Raw genomic sequence first — 24,885 nt, 5'->3', positions numbered from 1 at the left:
ACAGAGAATCTGAAGCAGGCTCTATGCTGTCAGTGCAAAGCCCAACATGGGGCTCAAACCCACTTACTGTGAGATTATGACCTGAGCCGAGTCGGATGTTCAACCGACTGAGCCACCCAGGCACCCTTAAAAATGAAACTTTAAATACTAAAAGAAACTGGGAGTGAATTTGTTTATAATTTTAGTGTAGGGAAAGGCTTGTAACTGTGACTCAAAATCAAGATTCAGTAGAAGATTGATAAATTTGTGTACATAAAAATTACATTTGGGGCCCCTGGGTGGCTCAGTCCATTAAGCATCTGACTTCGGCTCATGTCACCATCTGTGGTTCATGAGTTCAAGCTCCCACATTAGGCTCTCTGTTATCAGCACGGAGCCCACTTCAGATCTTCTGTCTCCCTCTCTCTGCTCCTTCCCTGCTTATAATCTCCCTCCCTCCCCCTCTCTCTCTCCCTCTCTCTCACTCAAAAATAAACATTAAAAAAATTAGAATTTTCATGGCCAAAAGCATAAACTAAGAAAAATTAGGAGCAAATATTTGCAACATGTATCATAAATATTGTGCTGATCTTTCTAAAATACAAAGAATTTAAAAACTTGACAGGGGAAGAAGATCTCAATAAAGTGGTGGAGGTCCCACGTTCTGTTGCTTCACAAAGCCATTGAAAAATCAAGCAAAACTGTCAGAATCAACTTTGTCAGAACTCTGTGGAAAACAGAGGTTTACAGCAATCAAGCAAACACTAAATCAAGAAAAAGGCAATTTAAAAAATGATCGGGGCGGGGTGCTTGGGTGGCTCAGTCAGTTAAGCATCCAACTTCAGCTTAGGTCATGATCTCACGGTTTGTGACTTCAAGCCCCACGTTGGGCTCTGTGTTGGCAGCTCGGAGCCTGGAGTCTGCTTCAGATTCTCTCTCTCTCTGCCCATTCCTCTCTCTCTCTCTCTCTCTCTCTCTCTCTCTCTCTCTCAAAAATAAATAAACATTAAAAAAAAATTATAGGGGGCACCTGGGCGGCTCAATCAGTTGAGCTTCTGACTTCAGCTCAGGTCATGATCTCGAGGTTAGTGATTTCAAGCCCTGCATGAGGCCCCACACTGACAGTGCAGAGCCTGCTTGGAATTCTCTCTCTCTCTGCCCCTCTTCTGCTTGTGCTCTGTCTCTCAAAGTAAATAAACTTAAAAAAATTTTTTATTAATTAAAAATAAAAATGATAGGAAATTGGGACTTTTTAAAACTCCTGTGTTGGGGCGCCTGGGTGACGCGGTCGGTTAAGTGTCCGACTTAGCTCAGGTCACGATCTTGCGGTCCGTGAGTTCGAGCCCCGCGTCAGGCTCTGGGCTGATGGCTCAGAGCCTGGAGCCTGTTTCCGATTCTCTGTCTCCTTCTCTCTCTGCCCCTCCCCCCTTCATGCTCTGTCTCTCTCTGTCTCAAAAATAAATAAACGTTAAAAAAAAAAAAATTTTTAAACTCCTGTGTATGCTGAGGAATTTTGAAAAACATGCACATGCCCAAGACTCATGCTCAGAAAAGACCTAGAAGACATGAAGCTTTCACTTCTGGCCAGTTTGTAAGATCAGTGCAAGCTGGCAGTGAAGGCTGAGACAGAGTTTATAAATGACCCAGATAAGCACTCAAAGTGTGCCCCAGCATAATGCCAATGTTCAAAGCCTGGGAGAAGTTTTTTCATTTTGTTGTTTCTTCTACTTCTTTTCCTTCTTCCCTCTTTCTCCTTTTTTTCTTCACTTTCTCTCCTCCAGATTTCAAGGAAATCTGTCAGAACATTAGCTGGACACAAGCCAAAGGAACAGCGACTTCAGGGACCACACATGACAAATAATCACAGACTTTACAAAAAGAGTTTAGAAAACTCACTAAACATGTAGCTACAGTAAATAACAAAAACAAATTCTGAGGAGAGATAAGAATCCAGTTTCCATAATTATTATAATATTCAAAATGTTCAGCATAAAACTTAAAAACATGCAAAGAAATAAAGTATGGCCCATTGGTAGAAGAAATTAATGGAAACTATTGCTAAGGAAACATAGACATTGGACTTAATAGACAAAATTTTTAAATAAACTTTAGAGAGGGGCGCCTGGGTGGCTCAGTTGGTTGAGCTACCAGCTTTGACTCAGGTCATGATCACATGGTTTGTGGGTTTTAGCCCCGCATCGTGCTCTGTGTTGACAGCTCAGAGCCTGGAGCCTTCTTAAGATTCTGTGTCTCCCTCTCTCTTTGCCCCTCCCCTGCTCACTCTCTCTCTCTCAAAAATGAGCATTAAAATTTTTTTAAAATAAATAATAAACCAAAGGGAATAAACATTATAAAATAATAGCTAAATATCATCAATACTCCAGTTTCAGTAATGGATAGGGCATATAGACAGAAAAATCACTAAGGAAAATGTGATTTGACCAACACTATAAACTGCCTAGATGTATGGGACATATATAGAACATTCTGCCCATCAACGACAGAATATATTTTCTTTTCAAATGCACATGAAACATTCTCTGAGACAGACCATATGTTACACCACAAAGTAAGTCTCCATTTTAAAAGTTTGAAATCATATAAAGTATCTTCTTCAACCACGATAGAATGAAGCTGGAAATCAGTTACAGATGGAAAACTGGAAATATGTGGAAATTAAACAACACACTTTTAACTAATGAAGTCAAAGAAGGAATCACAAGGGAAATTTAAAAATACTTAAAGATGAATGAAAGCCCTAGCAGCATACCAAAATTAACGGGATGCAGCAAAAGCAGTACCCAGAGGGAAATTTATAGCAGCAAACACTTACATTAAAAAAGAAACATTGGTGAGGCTGTAGAAAAATTAGAACCCATTATACTTTGCTGGTGGGAATGTAAAATAGTGCAGCTACTGTGGAAAACAGTATAGTTCTGGAGATAGATGGTGGTAATAGTTGCACCACAGCATGAGTGCACTTAAGGCATCTGAACTGTACACCTTCAAATGGTTAAATGGTGGGGTGCCTGACTGGCCCAGTCGGCAAAGCCTGCAACTCTTGATTTCTGGGTCGTGAGTTTGAGCCCTACGTTCAGCATAGAGTTTGCTTTTTAAAAAAATGTATAAAATGGTTAAATGGTAAGTTTTATGTATATTTTCTCACGATATTTTAAAAAATGACCTCAAATCAATGATCTAACTTTACACCTTAAAGAACTAGCTCAGGACGAGCAAACTAAACCCAAAGCTAGCAGGAGGAAGAGAATAATAAAGATTAGAGAAGAGATGAATAAAGAATAGAAAAAGAAGAGACAGTCGTCCAAACCAAAAGTTGTTTCTTTGAGAAGATCAACAAAATCAACAAACCTTTAAACTGACGAAAATAGGGGCGCCTGGGTGGCGCAGTCGGTTAAGCGTCCGACTTCAGCCAGGTCACGATCTCGCGGTCCGTGAGTTCGAGCCCCGCGTCAGGCTCTGGGCTGATGGCTCGGAGCCTGGAGCCTGTTTCCGATTCTGTGTCTCCCTCTCTCTCTGCCCCTCCCCCGTTCATGCTCTGTCTCTCTCTGTCCCAAAAATAAATAAACGTTGAAAAAAAAAAAAAAAAATTTAAACTGACGAAAATAGAAGACTCACATAACTAAAATCGGAAACACAAGTGGGTACATTACTACCAATCTTACCAAAATAAAAAGGATTTTAAGACCGTTCTATGATTACATCAATAAATTAGGTGACTAGATGAAATAGATAGATTTCTAGAAACAAAGGAGAATTGTGCAGCTATGAAAAAAAAGTGTAAAAAGTTGAAGAAGGTATATAAACTCATAGCCAAAATGAAATACTGTTTCATACCTAGTAGTGGTAAACAAGAAACCCCGGGTGGCTGGGTGGCTCAATTGGTTGAGCATCTGACTCCATTTCAGCTCAGGTCATGATCCCAGCATTGTGGGGATTGAGCCCCCAAGTCAGGCTCCCTGCTGAGGGTGGAGTCTGTTTAAGATTCTCTCCTTCTGTCCTTCTTCCCTACTCACTCACTCTCTCTCTAAAAATGAAAAATAATAATAATAAATTTAAAAAAGAAATATGAAAATAATGAAGTTTGTGTTGGTAAATTAAAAAAACAAGTTACTAAGTATATACCATATAGCATTCCATCTATCTTCTGTTTTTACAAAAGAAATAAAAATATACATGTTGCTTATATGTATACATAAAATATTTTTAAAATATATAAAACAGAATGTGTAAAATTATATTTTATTTAAATTGGAATATAATACTATATTTAAATATGTTTTAAGTTGCTGTGTCTTCAGGTTCAGTGGTATTTCCTTTAGTGTCTAATCTGCTATTAATCTCATTCAATAATATTTTCATTTACTGTGTTTTTTTATCTCTAAAATTAGTTTGGGGCTTATTTATATTTTTCATTTCTTTCCTCTTATATTTATGTTTTTCTCTGCACCTGTGATCACATGAAGTATTTTTTTTTAAGTTTATTTAACTTGAGAAAGAGAGAAGGGCAGCATGAAAGGGGAAGGACAGAGAGAGAGAGGGAGAGGAAGAGAATCACAGGTAGGCTCCCCGCTGTCAGCACAGAGCCCGATGTGGGGCTTGAACCCACAAACCGTGAGGTCAAGACCTGAGCCAAGATCAAGGGTCAGACACTTAACCGACCAAGCCACCCAGGCACCTCTAAAGCATATTTATAATAGCGGGGCATCTGGGTGGCTCAGTTGGTTAAGCATCCGACTTCAGCTCAGGTCATGATCTCGCAGTCTGTGAGCTTGAGCCCTGCTTCAGGCTCTGCTGAGAGCTCAGAGCCTAGAATCTGCTTTGGATTCTGTGACTCCCTCTCTCTGCCCCTCCCCTGCTTGCACTCTATCTGTCTGTCTGTCTCTCTCTGTCTCTCAAAAAAATTTTTTTAAATGTGAAAAAAAAAGTATACTTATAATAGCTATTTTAATATCTGCAACTTGGGTGTGATTATTCTGAGACTTTTGTTTAAGCTCTTTGGTGTTAAACCTAGAGTAGACTTTATTCTAAGGCTAATGTAATTAATTTCCTAAAGCATGGGTCTTCTGGTATTTCTGCTAATGCCCTCTGAGTTCAGCTAGATCTCTCTCCTCTGGTTGGAATTCAACCAATTTTGGGTCCTGCAAGAGCTCTGGAAATTATTCTGCTAATAGTTCCCCATGGGGCGCCTGGGTGGCTCAGTTGGTTGAGCGTTGACTTCGGCCCAGGTCATGATCTCGTGGTCTGTGGGTTTGAGCCCTGCGTCGGGCTCTGTGCTGCCAGCTCAGAGCCTGGAGCCTGCTTCAGATTCTGTGTCTCCCTCTCTCTCTGCCCCTCCCCCGCTCATGCGCTCTCTCGCTCTCTCTCGCACTCTCTCTCTCTCTCTCTCTCTCTCTCTCTGTCTCTCACTGTGTCAAAAGTTAACATTAGAAAAAAAAAATCCCCAATAATCATTCTTTTCCTTGAAGTTCTTGCCTGGTGTCACAGGGTTTCACCCTAAACATGCACAGGTTGGTATTTAGCTGAATACTCAACAGACTGTGCCTGTTTCTGGAGCTTTTCCTTTGCACAGCTCCCTCCCCTCAGGTACTCTGTCCCAGAAATCTAAGCAATCTCAGCCTATCAAACTCTGATTTGTTTCAACTCAGTTCAGCTTAATTCCTGGGCTCTGTTTGGGTACGCCTCCCTGGACTGCAGTTCACAAATTGCCTGCAGCCAGAAACCCTGCATAATGGTAGGATTCACACTGCTTCCCTTCTAATAAGAGTCACAGTCCTGCGCTGCCTGTTGTCCAATATTTTGTCCTTTTTCCCCCCATTGTTTATGGTGGTAGGATAATTCCAGACCCTGATACTTTCTCATAGTCTGAAGTGGAAGTTCTTCAGGGTATTCAAAATTGACATCACCAATGAATAGTACAGTAATATCATGTATCTCTGAATGTGATACCCTTGGAAGGAGACAGTAGCACTATATGTCACTGTGTTTTTCCAGCCTGGGCTGAATCTCATGAAGAAATAACAAACCCAACATGAAGAACAGTCCATTAAAAAATAGTGATGGGGGGAGGATGTATTCTTCACAAATGTCAATGTCATGAAAGAGAAAGCTGAAGAAGTACTCTGGATTTAAAAAAAAAAAAAAAAAAAACTGAAGAGACACAAGTACTAAATGCATCATCCTATTCTGGACTGAATCTTGTGCTTAGCCCAGGGGTCAGGGGGCAGATGCTATAAACATATTGGGCCAGTTGGCAAAATTGGATTGAAGTATGTTAGATAAGAGTATATCGGCATTAAATTTTATAATGCTGGTAACTCTGCCTTGGTTATATAAGAGAATGTTCTTATGAAATACACCCTGAAGTATAATAGGGCTTAAGAGTTACGATTTATGCAACTTACTCTCACACGCGTCATAAGAAATGCAGAGAGATGCATTAAATGGCAAAGCATATAGTGCAAAAGGTTAACAGTTGATGAATCTGGATAAAGAATATTCTTGTGCAACTTTTCTGACAGTTTGGGAATATTTTCAAATAGAAGTTTTTTTAAAAATATATGCTTTAGAATATGTTTGGCAATACCCATTAAAGCCAAATACATATATCCTGTGATCTAGCAGTTCTACTTCTGGGCATATCCTGAAGAGTAATGAGTAAGTTATATCTCAGTGAAAAATTAAAATTATAAATAAGAACAGATAACTCTTTGAATAAGTCCCCAGTTCTTTTTAACATTCATTTGAAAATGTACAGTTTTACTTGTTATAATCTTATAATGCAGTGGTTCTCAGAGTATGGTCCTCAGACCAGCAGCATCAGCATCAACTGGAATCTTGTTAGAAATGCAGTTTTGCACCCTCTCTGTTTAGACCTACAGGGCTTAGCAATATGTATTTTAACAAGCCCTCTATGTGATTCTGAAGCATGCTGTAGTGGAGAACCCCTGCTTGAATGAACATATGTCAGGAACTACTATTGTCTTCAAAAGCATTATTATTATTTTTTTTTTTTTTCATTTTCAGCTTCTCCAATTTGGGAAATACCTGCTATATGAATGCTATTTTACAATCTCTGTTTTCACTCCAGTCATTTGCAAATGACTTGCTTAAGCAAGGTATCCCATGGAAGAAAATTCCACTCAATGCACTTATCAGGTAATTGTTACATATTTACTAAATAAACGTTTACCTTATTAATTATAGAATAACAGTTGCAGACACTTAAAATTTTATGTGCCTTAGACACTTAAAGCTTAAAGTTTTAGGGGCACGTGGGTTGCTGTCAGTTGAGCATCTGACTTCGACTCAGGTCATGATCTCACAGTTGGTGGGTTTGAGCTCCCCGTGTCGGGCTCTGTGCTGACAGCTCAAAGCCTGGAGCCTGCTTTGGATTCTGTGTCTCCCTCTCTGCCCCTCCCCCACTCACGCTCTGTCTCTCAAAAATAAATGTTAAAGTTCAAAGTTTTATTGGTAATAGTCTTTCAGATATCATGTTATCCAAACTTTTGTAAAACTTCACTAAATTTGTCTCTTGTTTTAACAGACGCTTTGCACACTTGCTTGTTAAAAAAGATATCTGTAATTCAGAGACCAAAAAAGATTTACTCAAGAAGGTTAAAAATGCCATTTCAGCCACAGCAGAGAGATTCTCTGGTTATATGCAGAATGTGAGTACTCATTGTTTTTAAACACTTTAGAGATAAGGGAAATTGATTTCAGTGTGTTACCTGATTTTTATTTTAAAATCAGATTTGTGTTGGGGCGCCTGGGTGGCGCAGTCGGTTAAGCATCCGACTTCAGCCAGGTCACGATCTTGCGGTCCATGAGTTCGAGCCCCACGTCAGGCTCTGGGCTGATGGCTCGGAGCCTGGAGCCTGTTTCCGATTCTGTGTCTCCCTCTCTCTCTGCCCCTTCCCCGTTCATGCTCTGTCTCTCTCTGTCCCAAAAAAATAAATAAACGTTGAAAAAAAAATTAAAAAAAAAAAAATAAAATCAGATTTGTGTACATGTGTTCATCACAGGTTGTAAAACCTGAGGACTTAGGGTAAGGTTTAATATGACTCTTCCGTGTATTTTATTGTATTTTAATAATACAGATATCGTTTGCCATTACGGGAACTTGGGCTATTTTAGCTACAAAAGCTAACATACTTTTTCTTAAAGTAGGAGTGATTCATTTATTTATTCATGCTAGTCCCCCTGGTAGTTAAAAATATAAAATCCGTCATTTATTCTTATTCACAAAATATGTACCCCCAAATTGTTAGAATAAATCTGACCTTTTTTGTGTTAATTAACTTCCAAATGCTTTAGTTGTATAAATCACAATGTTAGCAAGCTATTTTTGTGACAAGAAAGGCTTTGATCTTATAATTAAAGATATTGTGCCTTCTTAGGATGCTCATGAATTTTTAAGTCAGTGCTTAGACCAGCTGAAAGAGGACATGGAAAAGTTAAATAAAACTTGGAAGACTGAACCTGTTCCTGGAGAAGAAACTTCATCAGATATTTCAGCTACCAGGGTATACACTTGCCCTGTTATTACTAACTTGGAATTTGAGGTTCAGCACTCCATCATCTGTAAAGCGTAAGTAGTCTCTAGGAAAACTCTTTGCCTTTTTAATTCTTTATGGCACGTGATTAAAATTCTTTGAGAAGGTTTTAATTCTTCCTTTCTATGTCATAAGGACACATAAATGCATAGATTCTACCAAACATCTCTTTTCAGTGTCTTTATCTTCTGTAAAAATGCTTTGTAGGGTGAGAACTAAGGAGAACTGGACTATTTTGTCATGTGCTTTAGTGCTGACTAAGCACTTAATTTTGGTCTGTAAGTTTGGTTTTGGTTGTTTTTTTTTTTTTTTAATCTTTGCGTGGAATACTGAGTACTCTGGGAGTACTTGTTCTTTTTCCCTGGAAAGACTCCCTCTTATTAGTTGCTTATATTATTAAACCAAATTGTTTGTATTAAAAATGGGATTTTTTTTTTTACAGGATCAGAATTTGAATTATTTTAATTTTTGCAGTGGTTTTTAACCATTTTCCATTCATTATTCAGACTTTCTACATTTAATTAATTTCCATGCTCACTGTCTGGACTTCTGTACCTCGCACTTCACCTCAAAAGGTTCTATTTTGATTAGTCTCCTAGTTATTGATAGTACATCTCTGAATGTTTTTCAGAGAGAGTGGAATTCTTCTATATAGGTAAGAATTAGTTTTGTGGCTTTCGCACATGACTTAATACAGAACTATTGAATCACACATAACCTTTCCCCCTTAATATCTTATATACACTTTCCCATCATATCCTATTACTCTGTGACATTTGGGAGAAACCTGATTTTGTGGGTAATGTTTTTCTTCTGAAAAGCCGTGGTGTTCTTTATTTTTGAAATTCAGTTTCACAAGTTTACATCTAAATATTTTGTTTAATTTTCCCTTAAACGTGATACAGCTTTTTCATCTGAAGATTTGGGATTTTCTTCGACTCAAGGAAACCATTCTTTAAATAGTGCTTCTCTTCCATTTGTTTTGGAGTTTTCTTTAGAAATAGTCAATACCTGGGGCACCTAGGTGGCTCAGTGGGTTAAAGCATCTTGACTTGATTTCAGCTCAGGTCATGATCTCACTCATGATCTCACTCATGATCTCATGAGTGAGCCCTGCATTGATCTCTGCACTGACAGTGCAGAGCCTGCTTGGGATTCTCTCTCTCCCCCCCTCTCGGCCCCTCCACTGCTCATGCACGTGCATGCATGCGCACAAGTGCTCCCTCCCTCCCTTTCTCTCTGTCTCTCTCAAAAGTAAATAAATAGGGGCGCCTGGGTGGCGCAGTCGGTTGAGCGTCCGACTTCAGCCAGGTCACGATCTCGCGGTCCGTGAGTTCGAGCCCCGCGTCAGGCTCTGGGCTGATGGCTCAGAGCCTGGAGCCTGTTTCCGATTCTGTGTCTCCCTCTCTCTCTGCCCCTCCCCCGTTCATACTTTGTCTCTCTCTGTCCCAAAAATAAATAAACGTTGAAAAAAAATTAAAAAAAAAAAAAAAGTAAATAAATAAACATTAAAAAAAAAAAAGAAATACTCAACACCCATATATTGGCTGTCCATTATCCATTCTGTCTTCCATATCTCTGTTTTTCATAGACTGTTCATGAGGTCTCTTCCAGCTATAACATTCCAGTAATTTGGATTAGAATTTTGAACATTCAGATGGACACTATACAGATAATTTATATTACTAGTATGTGTGACATTTCTTGCCATCGTAATTTCTTCAGTGTTTTTTCCCCAATGGATAAATTATTTTAAAAGAAAAAGTCCAGGTCTTATAAATACAGCCCATCTCTTTTTACAAACTGGAAGGCCCACCAGCAGTTAATAATGTGGTAGCCAGTCATCTTTCTCTTTCTTCTAATGCACTTCCATACAAAATCTGTTCAATTTAAAGAAAATTTTGATGATTATTTGTGATTGTATCATTTTAATTGTGAGGGTGCCAACCAAACTTCTTTTCATAGGAGAATTTCAGTTGCCTCTGATAGAAATGGCTCCAGGTAGCACAAGAAGAAAGAAGTCATATCAGAGCAGTGGCTACTACACTGTGCCAATGGCAGCAATCAGGCACTTCGCTTGTGCAGCATCCAGATGTTGGGTGTACACTTGGGGTGTGTGCGCCATGCATGAAGTGACATATTTCATGGGATGTAGACACGCCAGGTGGCCAGGCTGAACAGTGGCCCAAGAATGTGGCAAGTCTAGGAGGCAGAAAGGCTCTATGAGGCCACAACAGCTGTGGTACTACTTCCTTAAAGGCCTTGCTTTAGTTGCTTTATTAGGATTTTTTCTTTAAGACTGTTCTTTTTTTTTTTCCAGTTTTTTTTAATGTTTATTTATTTTTTGAGAGAGAGGGAGATGGAGTGCAAGCAGGAGAGGGGCAGAGAGAGAGGGAGACAGAATCCGAAGCAGGCTCCAAGCTTTGAGCTGTCAGCACAGAGCCTGAAGCGGGGCTCGAACCCACGAACCGTGAGATCATGACCTGAGCTGAAGTTGGAGGCTTAACTGACTGAGCCACTCAGGTGCCCCAAGAGCATTCTTTAAACACAAAATAGTTTTTGGCTGAAGGAAGACTGCATGCACCTCAGATTGTAATTATCATTGTTTAGCCTCTGATACATCTTGCCGTAAGTTAGTGTGGCCAGTTCGCCAAAAGTACTTATTTTTTTAAGCTGTTGTAGTTTAATTTGGCTTGTTTTCAGTTGTAAGGTATTTCAATATAGTAATATTGAATATGAAGAATTCTGCATTCAAAGAACTTAAATTATATAAAACTAAGTACTTAATATTCTCTATAAAACCTTCTGCGGTCTTCCCTATCTCAGTAGTAACAGTTCCATACATAGGGTTTATCAGCCCAAAAGGGTGGTGTATTTCTTTTTTTTTTTTTTTTTTTTTTTTTTTTAAATTTTTTTTTTCAACGTTTATTTTATTTTGGGACAGAGAGAGACAGAGCATGAATGGGGGAGGGGCAGAGAGAGAGGGAGACACAGAATCGGAAACAGGCTCCAGGCTCTGAGCTATCAGCCCAGAGCCTGACGCGGGGCTCGAACTCACGGACCGCGAGATCATGACCTGGCTTAAGTCGGACGCTTAACCGACTGCGCCACCCAGGCGCCCCAAGGGTGGTGTATTTCTTAACTCTTCTCTTTCTCTTGCACCCCTGCGTCTCATGTGTCAGGAAATCCTTTCAGCTCTTCCTTCAGAGTACATCCAGGATCTGACCTGTTGCCACCAGCTGATCAGAGCCACCATCATCTCTTGCCGGGATTGTTGGAGTACCTTCTAAACTGGTCTCTATGTTTCTGTCCTGTCTCTCTGTAGTCTAAACACATTAGCCAAAGTGATCCATATGAAGTAGAAGTAAGTTAGTTCATGTTAGGCTTTTCCTCATAACCTATAAAATAAAAGCTGAAATTCTCACTGTGATCTGCAGAATCCCATATGATCTGTCAGCAGCCCCTTTTCCCCCAGTTAAGTGGCTTTGTCTCCTACCAGTCTTTCCCCTTGCTTATTCTGTTCCAACCAAACTAGCTTCCTTGTTTGTTTGTTTGTTTGTTTGTTTGTTTGTTTTCCCCAAAACCAGGATCCTGGGACCTAAGGGCCTTTTTCACTTACCTTTATCTCAAATTCTCTTTCCCCATATTTTCCTCTATATCTTTATGTAAAGGCCACTTGCTCAGTAAGGCATTTTCTGGGAATTTACCCTATTTAAATTCTAACCATCTACTCTGATCTCTACTTTTTTTTTTCCCTTAGCATTTATCACTAACATACTATACATATTACTTACATATTTTTTATTGCCTTTTTCCTCCAGTATAGCTTTGTGCAGGGAGGTATTCTATCTTGGGTTTGTTCATTGCTGCAACTTCAGTGCTACTAGAACAGTTTCTGGCAGATAGGAGGCATGTTTAGTGATGCATAAGAAATTGCCCAAATTTATCAGCTTTTAAACAATATCTGCTAATTAATTCACAGCTCCATAGGTCAGAAGTCTAGGCAAGGTGTGGCCACGTTCTCTGCCCATGGTATCAGAGGCTGAAATCAAGGTGTTCCATGTTCTCATCTGGATCCCCCTCTAAGCTCTTTAAGGTTGTGGGCAGAATTTAGTTCTTTATGACTGTAGCAGTGAAGTCCCCATTTTCTTGCTGGCTGTTGGCTGGAACTACCAATTTCCTAAAGGCTGCCTGTAGTTTCATGCTCTGTGGCTTTCTTTTCTTTCTTTTTTTTTTTTTAATGTTTATTTTTGAGAGAGAGAGCATGAATGGGGAAGGGGCAGAGAGAGAGGGAGACACAGAATTGGAAGCAGGCTCCAGGCTCTGAGCCATTAGCCCAGAGCCCAACGCGGGGCTCGAACTCACGGACCGCGAGATCGTGACCTGAGCTGAAGTCGGAAGCTTAACCGACTGAGCCACCCAGGCGCCCCTCTGTGGCTTTCTTAGGCAATTCATAGCAGTTGCTTTCTTTCGGGTCAGCAGTAGTGTCTCTGTCTTTGAATCCCTGACTTCCTCTATTTCATATCTCTAGATTCAGATTTAAAGAGCTCATGTGATTAGATCTGAGCTACTCAGATAATCTCCTTTTTTATCAACTCAACATTAGGATTAGTAACATTAATCATATTTGTAAAATCCCTTTGTCATGTAAAGTAACATCATCTTGGGAGTGATAGCTCATCACAGTCACACATTCTCTTAAAGGGGATGGAGTTATACAAAGGCAAGGGTCGTCTTAGAATTCTGCCTATTAGAGAGGGACTCAAATATTTGTTGAATGAACAAATATATTCTGATGATCTCCAGTCTTCAACTATGGCAGTAGAGAACTAGGGCAGGAGATTGAATATTACTAAAAATGCTGATATGCAGATAGAAGGAAAAACATCAACTAAAACTATTTAAAGGAAGTGAATTTACTTCCAGATAAATACAGAGTTTTGATCTCTGAGCCCATTTTTAAAAATTCTGTAGAAATACATCCAATAATAGCGGCACCTAGGTAGCTCAGTCGGTTGAGCATCCAACTTTGGCTCAGGTCTTAATCTCGCAGTTCACAAATTCGAGCCCCACATCAGGCTCTCTGCTGTCTGTGCAGAGCCCACTTGGGATCCTCTGTCCCTCCCCTCTCTCTCTGCTCCCCCCGCAAATAAAATAAAAACATTAAAATACATATATATATATATATCTCCAATAATCAAACAGGTCTGCTGACAGAAGTTTACCAAAAACACATAGAATTTTTATTTATTGTATTTATTTTTTTCAGTGCAAAAAGGTATTTTTGTTAAAGCACAGGGACATGACCTGTGGGCAGAAAGAGTATCCGAACACATAGAATTTTTGAAGCATCACTGCTTGTGTAGTCAAAAGCTGGAAACAATCCAAATGTCCATCAGTAGTATTGTGGATAAATAGTGGCATGCTCAAAACAGGTTAATGTGAGCCAGCAATAAAGATGGGTTATAACCACATGCAGCAAGCATGGTTGAACTTACAATCATGTTGAACAAGAAAGACTACAGAAAACGTAGGTTCAAAAACAGGCGAAACTCATCTGTTGTGTTGGAAGTTAGGATAATAGTTACCTTTTGGGAGAAAGGGATAGTGATTGGGAAGGAGCATGTGAGGGGGCTTCTAGGGACCTTATAATATTTTATTTCTTGATTTGAGTGGTGTTAACTGATCATTCATGAAACTGTACACCTTTAGTTCACTTTTCTGTATGTTATGCTTCAGTTTTTTTTTTTTTCCAACTTTTGGGGCTTTTTAAAAAAAATAAAATGTGAAAACTTAGCGTTCTAATGAAGTATTTAAACACTTGCAGTTGAGGTTCTTCCTGTGTTGATTTCATAAAGGTGAAGTCCACTGTGTTGTACATTGCTTATGCCTAGTCCTAGTCTGTTGGTACCTGATGAGGGAAACAGTGTTTCTGAAGTCTAGTTGTATTTATTTTGTATTGCATAGTTAGACTTCTAAATGCTCCCATTTGTCTTTTATTCATACAGATGTGGAGAGATTATTCCCAAAAGAGAACAGTTTAATGACCTCTCCATTGACCTTCCTCGAAGGAAAAAGCCACTCCCTCCTCGTTCAATTCAAGATTCTCTTGATCTTTTCTTTAGGGTAAGTAATATCTTTTGGTATTTTCACATAACTAAATTTTATATATCATAGATAATAGTATTTGAAATTGGATTCTTTAAGGCAGAGTTTCAACAAATAGATATGAAGGGAAAACAAGAAATATTTATAAAAAGTATTTTTAAAAGCTTGATAAACCTAGTCGTTAATTTGTTGAAGAAGACTGTTGATTGCTTAAGTAGATTATACATTTAACTCGATAGCAGGTGTTTTAGACCACCTTACAAGCAGTTACTTGTAAACAAGTACCAGCTTGAAGCATATGCTAAAATTAGGTAGTAGTGGTAAAAATTGGAGAAACGATGTAAGTTTGTATCTAAGATCTGAGGAATGAAAAAATACTCTTTGCTTTTCCTTAGGTGGTATGTACCCTATTAGAAACAAAAGGGAAAAGTCATATATATCCAAGGCTATAGATAAATATGTTTCTGTGATTTACTCTTAGAGATATTCAGCAAGTTTTGGGGGCATAATTGGACCTATTGTGTAGCTGTCCTTATAACTGATGGAAATTTGCCAGGATCACCCTTTGTCTATTTAATAGTGGTTCTTGTTTTGTTGTAGCAAATGGGCAGCGTTGTCTTCCTAAGGTTAAAAAAAAAAATTCTGTTCTTTAAATGATGAACATTCAGCTCCACCCAAAGATAAATACTCTGCTTTTCTTTTTGTTTTATCATTCCTTACTATTCCTGTTATTATCATAGAATATGAAGCTTTTCCTGTGTATCTTTTACCCCCGTTTTTTAAGGATTTCTTGTTTCAGTTTTCTCTAGGTAATGATATCCACCCCAAACTTTGGTCCTTTTAGAGCAGTTGTTCTTAGTGGGCTGTCACCAGAAGATTGAGTTCCATTATAAGAAAGGGGTAGAGTTACACCTAACAGACCAGGAACTCCGCCTAACCTGAAGGTGATCTTATCTCTGCTATGGCCAAATGTTAAAATCTGGATATACTCTTGGCAGTGGTTCTTGTGCATCCATGGGGAAAAGGTTGAGAATCTGCTACTGTAGAGTCTAGTTGCTATCATAAATTGAGATGTTTCCATGGTAAAAAAGGAAATTAGGAATTCTGAAATAGGGCATGATATTATAAGATGACTGTTTTGAGGATTAGGTCTTAATTTAGTAAGGCTTGTGGCTCTAGACACAAAATTTGAACTGGTCGGAGTTGTCATTGCACTGAACTAGTAGTATGACTAGAGAAGAGTATTAGCATTGAATGGGGTAATGCTGATTCAACTTCATGCTTCTTTATTTTTCCCTCTCGTCTTTTTACAGGCAGAAGAACTTGAGTATTCCTGTGAGAAGTGTGGTGGGAAGTGTGCTCTTGTCAGGCACAAATTTAACAGGCTACCCAGGTAAAATTAATTGCTCTTCAGTTTTCCTTCTTTGAAGTATTTACAGATATTACTGAATAAGCAAGGCTCACCGGAATGGATTGGTAAAGCAAAGCGGAGATGTGAGAGGGTAGGGGGAGGGAAGTTAGAATGCTCTTCCATTATAAAGGAAGAATATTTGGAATGCTGAAGAAGGGAAGTCACTTGAGAGTCCCCAGAAGATGGCAGGAAGAGGATGTGGCTGGTGAGACTTTGGACCAGTGGTAGGGATCAGCTAGTACATTTTTAATTTGGTAATGTATAACATTCAGTTGTAATTTGTTGTTTGGTTATGTGCTAGTCTCCCTCTCTTATCCTGAGCCTTCAGTGAAAATCTGCCACAAACACATGATAGGGTGTGCATGAACATAAAACAAGAAGAGTAATTTTCTACAAAGGATCTTGTAAGTTAGTAAGTTTCCTATAATCTAAACAGTTCTGAATTAGGAATGAAATTAACTTGTATTAGCTCTGTGTAAACATACATAAAACCAAACTAGTTAGACACAATGTGATGTGATGATAGTGCAGCTTTTAGTTCTTTCCAAGAATAGATCTCAACCACAAGCAAGGTTATTATTAAGTATTTATGTGGCACTTTGCCTGCAGAGTGCATTACTTTCTTTTATTAGCTTCTCTTTTCTGTAAGCATAGGATTTCTGGAACCTAGCTCCTAGAGACTAGAGATTAGTTCTTTTACATTCCATAATCTTCTTGCTAGAAAATGAATTTCTTTTAAAGGAATGACTTTCTAAATCAGCAGTATTGTTATGTTGACCACTTTTTACTCAAGAGATTTAGTCTTTTCCTATTTGTGAGTGTTTTGAGGCAGGAGGTGGGAGGGAGCAAACCTTAAGGCAAGGGATTGATTGTTATCAGTTATCATTAACTAAGGAAAGCAGTGTATAGTTTTAAATACTCATTTGACCTGGCAAGCTGAATGTCTGTTCCCTTTTCCAGTGGCTAGCTGTTTGGTCTTTTAAGGGGAAAAAAATACTTACGGGAATTATTTTCCTTGGTTTTCTATTTTTTCTGGTAGGTCACTTATGTTACAGGATAATTTATTCTGAACTTTAGAAGCCTTTGTATCATAAATCCAGATTATTGGACTTGCTCTGTTTTTGTTCATTTCAGTATTAAATCCAGTCTACTTTTATTCTTGATGTGCCTGGTGTCTTTATCAAATATGTTCAATTTTAGTCTACTTTATCTTTATAGATCAGTGATTTTGACTATCTATCTATCTGTTTCATAGTACCCTTTTTTGGTAGGATTATATGAAACTTTAGTCAAAATATTTGACATTTGACATGAGTTTTTATTTCTTCGTATCATTTGGATCCTTATGTTCTCTTAGGTTATGAATTTGAAGATTATGAGTTCTAGCATACTTTTTAAAGAGGAATGCAGTCAGTAACTTCAGTTTATAATTTTTTTTAGTTTGTGGCTTCTGTGAAAAGCTATGTACGGTAAGAAAGAAAACAGATTTCCATAAATCAGACATTGTGCCTAAAATTGAGGTTTATTCCCATGAGAGTTCTGAAATTCAAATTTTAAAGTGTTCTTGTGGGCTGTGAGATATATTTAGTCCATCTAGCAGAGATTATGGTCTGTATCACAGGTGAAAAGGTTGGCACAATAGTAACTAAAAAGAAGTGCTTCTACAGAGCTAAAAAGCCTTTTCAGACCCACAAGCCAGATTTGGCATGTACATTTTGTAGAACTTTTTGCAGAGAAAAAAGTGGAGAAAACTTTTTCTCTCTTAGCTCTCTCCAGAGAAGGTGCTACACTGAAGTAAGAGTAGTTCTTGTCAAAAATCATTTTGAAAAACTTAATGTTCACCCTCAAACATAAGGGCTGTTTAACACTTTAATTAAATTACCAGTAATGGTTATATAACACCTATTTTTTTTTTTTTGTAAACTACATCACATTGAAGTAAATAAGGATTTAACCCAGTACCACATTCTAAAATAAAATGCGTTTTATTTGGTGTTTTTGTTTTCTTTTTTTCTGGGAACATTATAAATATTTTACCCAAACCTCACTTATCCACCCTATGCCCATGTTTTATTTTTACTTATATAGTGGTGCCTGGCACATGGCAGATATTCAGTAAATGTTTTTTGAAGGATCTTTAGTTTAGCCAAATGTATTCTTTAAGTCAAAAGCTATGTAACATGATTAGTTACAGTGATCTCTTTTCACCTGTAAGAGAGCTAGCTAGTATCTGTTAGGTGTCAGCTAATAATGTCATCATGTCCTGTTTTTCAGGATTCTCATTCTTCATTTGAAACGATACAGCTTCAACGTCACTCTCTCACTTAACAACAAGATTGGGCAGCAAGTCTTCATTCCAAGATACCTGACCTTGTCCTCTCATTGCACTGAAAGTACAAAACCACCTTTCACCCTTGGTTGGAGTGCACATACGGCAATGTAAGTCCTTGAGAGAGAATTTCTTTATCTTCCCTTTTGAAGTTAAGGGGCTTTAATATCTGATCAAAACAATGACTGAACTAGATAACATGACTCCCTGGTAAAATCAGACCAAGAAGGAGATTTTAATTTTGCTTTATTTTAGGATTTTGTGTTAAGTTACTTCCTTATGGAAGTAATTAAATAAAATGCTTAAAATTTTTCCAAGTGCATTAATTGCCTTTCATAAAAAGTTACCTTTTTAGAGAGTACACTTACTCTCTTAGATTACTAGAAGATAAGCTTGATACATTTTAGGAATATACATTGGAATTTGCATGTTCATAAAAGTTACCTGAACACTAAAAAATAAATAAATAAAAAGTAACCAATTCCTGTGTTCTTTCCCTAGAAATTCTGTTTCAGTAGATCTGAGAAAATCAGTATTTTTAACAATGCCTTTGCTGACTGTCTGGAATATGCAAGTTTGAGAAACAGTATACTAAATGTTATGCCAGGGCCCCCCAGATTGATTGGGTCTTCATAAATGTATCATCACCAGTGTGAGTGAAGAACTTTTGTGGCTCCTAGAAGTTTTTCCATGAGAAAAGTAGTAACCGTTACTTTTGATCTTGCTTCATCGCATATGCTGGGAAAACCATAGGACTTCTCTGAATGTAGCTCTTCCTTCTGCATACTTGGATTACTTTGGAGCCATGTACTGTAGTTCTTTTTTATACTTGAACTCTAATTTGGTAGAATCATAAAGTTCTCAAACTTTAGAGGTGAAAAAGGATCGTAGAGATTTTGTCTAAATTTTTAATTTTACAGAGAAGATGCAAGAAGATGAAGTGATTTTCTTAAGGTTATGCAGTTAGCAACTGGAAGAACCAGGTCTCTTGGCTAAAGTGGAATAGACCTTTCAGAAAGTGAATGAACGTTTGCTAACATGAATTGATGCCTTTTTATAAAATGTATTTCCCTTGGATTAGAAATGGACATATATACCACATCATATAAGTTTATCCTAAAGGCCTCAATGGGTCTACTTACTAATAAAGACATTTTCCCAGAGTCTTAGTGTTTCTGGATTTTCTCTTACGGCCTTTCTTCAGAATTTGTTTCTGCTTCATGCAAAGTACCCGCTGCTGGTAGAACTGTTACTCTTTCTGGCCATTAGTATAGGCGGTTTATTTCACAGGCTGAAACCAGGCTGTATGACTGACTCCACAATTGAATAGCTTTAAGACTGGACACATTCTTTGACCTGTCTGTAGGGAATATAACAGGATGGTTGTGAACATTAAATGAGGTAATACACGTGAGCTCTTACTACAGTGTCTGATAGCCAGTAAGTCCTCAATAAATGAGAGCTATTAATATTTTATTGCTTAAAAGTAAAGAACTGAGACAAGATAATTTTTCCAAAGTTGTCCTCTTCATATGCATTCCCTTTGACTTCATTTCCAATGCTGTTTATTTAGATCATTGGATCAGGAAGAGCCTAGAGATGGTATCTTGTTTTCTCTTTTGGCTTCTATTGCTAGTAGAAGTATTATAATTTTTTGCTTTTCAAAAGGATACATAAGGGACTATAGTATAGAATAATTCGTTTTATAAGTTAAATATATATTTTAGTAATGTAATTATATACATTATATATTTTCTAATTTTCTGATAGTTCTAGACCATTGAAAGCCTCTCAAATGGTGAATTCCTGCATCACCAGCCCTTCTACACCTTCAAAGTGAGTTATATTTCTTGTGTACCCAAAATTTGTATTTTTAAGGATTTGGCTTGCCCTAATTTCTGAGATTATCCCTTCCCCCTTTCTTTGTTTCTCTTTGCATGATAACTGCTCTGTATTACTATACTTTGTAATTTTCCTGAATCTGCCTTAAACTGTAATGTAGGGTATAACAAAGTCTTTAATAGTGAAGCACATTCAGATGATCCTCTCAAAATTTTGTTTTTAAACTTAAGTCATCTGTTAATATGTAATATTTTCATCCCACAACTGTAGAAATTAACTGATGACAAGGAATTTTAAGGATTGAAGAGATAAAATAACCCCTGTTGGTGTAAAGCACTATTCCTCAAAAATACACCTGGAAATCCCAAATTATCTTTTCGCCTGTTGCTAGCCAGTTTGGGACTTCCTTGTTTTAGACACTTAACTGGCGCAGTTCTGATAGGGAGCAAGAAAACAAACACACAGTGAAATGTAGCTATTCTACAAATGTTTTATATTTTTTACTTAAAATGGAAAAGTTTGTCCAAGAAGAGAAGAAAATACTTTTTTTAAATATATCTCCTCTGTGATTTAACTAGAACCACAGTTCCTGATTAGACAATTCTAAATGACTTGGTTGTCATTTATCTTTAAAATTAAACACTTTGTTGTTTAAGGGCTTTGGGGGGCTAATATAACCATAAAATGACATTTGGGAACTGCTATTTTCTTTTCCTCCTGTTAATTATTTTTCAGTGCAATTAAAACCAGATGACTAACATGACTAGAAATCTGAAATGGTACCGATATGAATACTCTTGCCCGTTCTCAAGATACAAATGAGCAATACCACTTGGCTGCTTAGAAAGTGAGCAAGTGATGCATTTACAAGATGAATATTTTTCCTTACTACAGGCAAGCTGCCTTCTGTGAATATAGTAATTATTAATGGAATGCACTCTTTATGTACCAAATCACTATAGTTTCAAGAAAGAGATGGTTTCATTGGGCATCATTATATTTGGCATGGTCATCTGTTCTCCAGGGTCTACTGGTATGAGAATTTGAGAGCTGATCAATAAAGGATAATTAATTAGGCCCTAGAAGACCTGTCATGCCGATCAAACTTAAAAGAGGCTGAGTTATGAATAAGAATACCATTGGTTCCTCTACAATGTCCTTTGTCACATTTGACCCTGGTATTTTAGTGGCCAGGTGTCACCCTCCTTCAGCAAAGTATTTACATGCATAAACAAATTAATACATTCAGTTTTGCTTGGTGAGCATGAAATCAGAAATGAGGAATTAAGACGGCTGATTGGCTATTTCTAAGTTATGCTAAAAACCCTTTTGAACACCTAATGGGAGGCTATTCAAGTGTGTAGGCTGGAGTGCAGTGATATCCTGGGTGCTCTCAGCCACAGACTATGTTTGGGTTTATCACTGACCACTTGCCTCTTTTCTTTGATCTACATTGCTATGCGATCCTCCTGGTTTCCATTGTGGCCTCTTATTTCTTGGTGCCATCATTCTATATGTTTATTTACAATTTTTACATTTAGATGAATTGCATTTTTCCAATTTCCATTTTACTTTTTTTTTTTTTTTAGTATAGTATACAAATTTACGTTAACCTTCATCAAAGAAAATTCGTGCTCTTTGACCTTTTCCACTTTTTCTTTTAGTTTATTTTCAGCTCACTTAGAAGACAATGCAGTAACACCTTACTTATCTGGTATCATTGAAGAATGATATTTTACGTAGCCAAAGCTTGCCTTTTTAAGCATCCATCTTTAAAATGCTTAGCCATTTTAGATGGTTCTGTACTCTGTAACCTTACAGAATTCTTTATATTCTTAAATAAAATAAACTGAAGGTAATTTAAATATATTTTAATGACTTAGAATCAGCATTATGAGTATCACCTATTATACTGTGTTTTAATATGATCATGCCCTCAGAGGCTTTTAATTCTTACAAAACAGTTTATATTAAATGACTTTATGGTTCTTTATTGCCCTTTTTGTGGTTATTCTCTCTCATTTCCTAGCTCTCATTTCTTGATGAACTTGCTACCTTATTTTATGCACCATTTCCTGGGAAAGAAAGGGTCCCTGTCTAAAGAGTAAAGTGCATGGGCTTTGAAACTACTGCTTTCCTGAGAAGCCTTTTTTCTTAGTTTTGAATCCCTGCGTTCTGGAAACTAGAGGTTGCCGGAAGTCTGACTTACATATAATTGGATAAGTGGAATGTTACTGTTAATTTTAGAATACATGGATCATAATTAAAAAGATCAAAAATTAGTCCTCATGCACAAAGTTGTCAAAAACATTTATTCATTGCCATGTCTGCATGCATTCAGTAGAGTACTTGCTTTATAAAACCAAAAACTACTTTGGGGTTGATCATTAAAAGAAAAAAGGCACAAAGTGATTGGTTTACAGATGATATATAATAGCATAAGAATTGTCTAATTTTCAAAGCATGGCTGTTTTGGAGTGGGGCAAAGGTAATGCTTAAATATATCTCTTCTGTATCCTTTTTTCTCTGTAAATCATTTTCCATAATGGAAAAGTTTTTTGTTTTATTTTGGTATTATATGCATCAAGGAAATAACAAGGACAAGTATTTATTTATCAGACTCATATAGGTTTTTATTTTCTTAAATTACAGGAATTTCACCTTCAAATCCAAGAGTTCCTTGGCTTTATGCCTTGATTCCGACAGTGAGGATGAGCTAAAACGCTCTGTGGCCCTTAGCCAGAGACTTTGTGAAGTGTCAGGCTGTGAACAACAGCAGGAAGACTTAGAAAAAGTAAGTAATTTCTCATCAAAATACTTGGCAAATATTTGTATAGCTCTTACTGTCCAAACACATGCCTTTATAACCAGCATCAGCAAACATAATACATACACAGGGTAGATCGTAAACTTAATGGATCTGTTGAAACACTAGTTTTAAAGAGTGTACTTTCTATAACTATAAAACAGTCTGTTTAAAAATGGATTGGGGGGCGCCTGGGTGGCGCAGTCGGTTAAGCATCCGACTTCAGCCAGGTCACGATCTCACGGTCTGTGAGTTCGAGCCCCGCATCAGGCTCTGGGCTGATGGCTCAGAGCCTGGAGCCTGTTTCCGATTCTGTGTCTCCCTCTCTCTCTGCCCCTCCCCTGTTCATGCTCTGTCTCTCTCTGTCCCAAAAAAAATAAATAAACGTTGAAAAAAAAAAATTAAAAAAAAAAAATGGATTGGGATTTAAGTTATTCTTTTTTTTTTTTTAATGTTTATTTATTTATTTATTGAGAGAGAGAGAGAGCGTGCAGGGGAGGGGCAGAGAGGAAGACACAGAATCCGAAGGAGGCTCCAGGCTCTGAGCTGACAGCACTGAGCCTGACACGACACTCAAACTCACAAACTGTGAGATCATGACCTGAGCTGAAGTCAGACGCTTAACCGACTGAGCCATCCAGATGCCCCTGGGATTTTTTTTTAATTGAAGTATAATTGACATATTTGTTTCAAGCATACAGCATAATGATTCAATATTTGTATGTATTGCAAGAATATCACCACAGTAAGTCTAGTTAACATCTGTTACCATACACAGTTACCTCCCCCCAATTTTTTTTCTTATGAGGACTTCTAAGATCTGTTGTCTTATGCAGCTTTCAAATATGCATATAATATATATATTTTTTAATGTTTATCTGTTTTTGAGACAGAGAGAGAGAGAGAGAGAGACAGTGTGAGTACGCAAGGAGCAGAGACTAGTGAAGATACAGACTCTGAAAGCAGGCTCCAGGCTCTGGGCTGTCAGCACAGAGCCCAACACGGGGCTCAAACTCACGAACTGTGAGATCATGACCAGAGTTGAAGTCAGATGCTCAACTGACTGAGCCACCCAGGTGCCCCACAACAGATTATTAACAATAGCCTAATTCTGTACATGACATCCTCATGACTTATTTATTTTATAACTGGACGTTTGTACCTTTTGGCCTGCTTTACCCACTTCACACCAGCACCCGCGTGTGCATGCACACACACACAAACACTCACACTCGCACACACCACCTCTGGTCCCTAGCAACCACTAGTCTGTTTCTACATCTATGAGCTTGGTGGGAAGTTTTTTGTGTTTTTCAGATTCCACGTGTAAGTGAGATCATATGGTACTTGTCTTTTTTTGACCTATTTCATTTAGTGTAATAACTTCAGAATCTATCCATGTTGTTGCAAATGGCAAGATTTCATTTCTTGTTTGTGGTGGAATAGTATTCCATTGTATATGCCACATTTTTACTTATCTATTGATGGACACTTAAGTTGTTTCCAAGATTGAGACTTAAGAAATGAAAGTTGTTACAGGTTCAGAGCTACTTTCACATATTGGTCCTGAAATAATTACTCATTTTTTTTAATACTAATTTTTAATATATGGGAGACTCTAGTAAACGTTTTACATCAACAGGCCAACCAGGTCATCTAAAGGTTTAAATAATTGAGGTGTCTGGGTGGCTCAGTCGGTTAGGTGTCCGACTTCGGCTCAGGTCATGACCTCACAGTTCGTGAATTCGAGCCCCGCATTGTGCTCTGTGCTGACAGCTCAGAGCTTGGAGCCTGCTTCAGATTCTGTGTCTCCCTCTCTCTGTCTGCCCCTCCCCAC

At 37.9% G+C, this 24,885-nt stretch overlaps 1 protein-coding gene across 5 annotated transcripts in view; it reads left to right on the top strand.

Annotated features, from left to right (window-relative positions):
• The window catches only part of USP37 (ubiquitin specific peptidase 37), a 101,827-nt gene that overhangs the window by 46,664 nt on the left and 30,278 nt on the right, over positions 1 to 24,885 (top strand). For 4 of the 5 annotated variants that reach the window (XM_086719640.1, XM_086719638.1, XM_086719637.1 and 1 more), the window contains 8 exons: positions 7,024 to 7,155; positions 7,544 to 7,667; positions 8,397 to 8,587; positions 14,561 to 14,678; positions 15,974 to 16,053; positions 18,346 to 18,510; positions 20,171 to 20,236; positions 22,895 to 23,036. In XM_086719640.1, coding sequence (XP_086575766.1) covers positions 7,024 to 7,155; positions 7,544 to 7,667; positions 8,397 to 8,587; positions 14,561 to 14,678; positions 15,974 to 16,053; positions 18,346 to 18,510; positions 20,171 to 20,236; positions 22,895 to 23,036 — 1,018 coding nt within the window. The remainder of the gene's footprint in view (positions 1 to 7,023; positions 7,156 to 7,543; positions 7,668 to 8,396; positions 8,588 to 14,560; positions 14,679 to 15,973; positions 16,054 to 18,345; positions 18,511 to 20,170; positions 20,237 to 22,894; positions 23,037 to 24,885) is intronic. The other variant, XM_086719641.1, reaches the window with a different exon arrangement.

This window comes from Puma concolor, chromosome C1, assembly GCF_028749965.1.
Source record: "Puma concolor isolate L17-30 chromosome C1, mPumCon1.1.hap2, whole genome shotgun sequence".
NCBI lineage: Eukaryota > Metazoa > Chordata > Mammalia > Carnivora > Felidae > Puma > Puma concolor.
The sequence above is the reverse complement of the archived record's forward strand: the minus strand, read 5'-3'. Positions and strand labels throughout refer to the sequence as shown.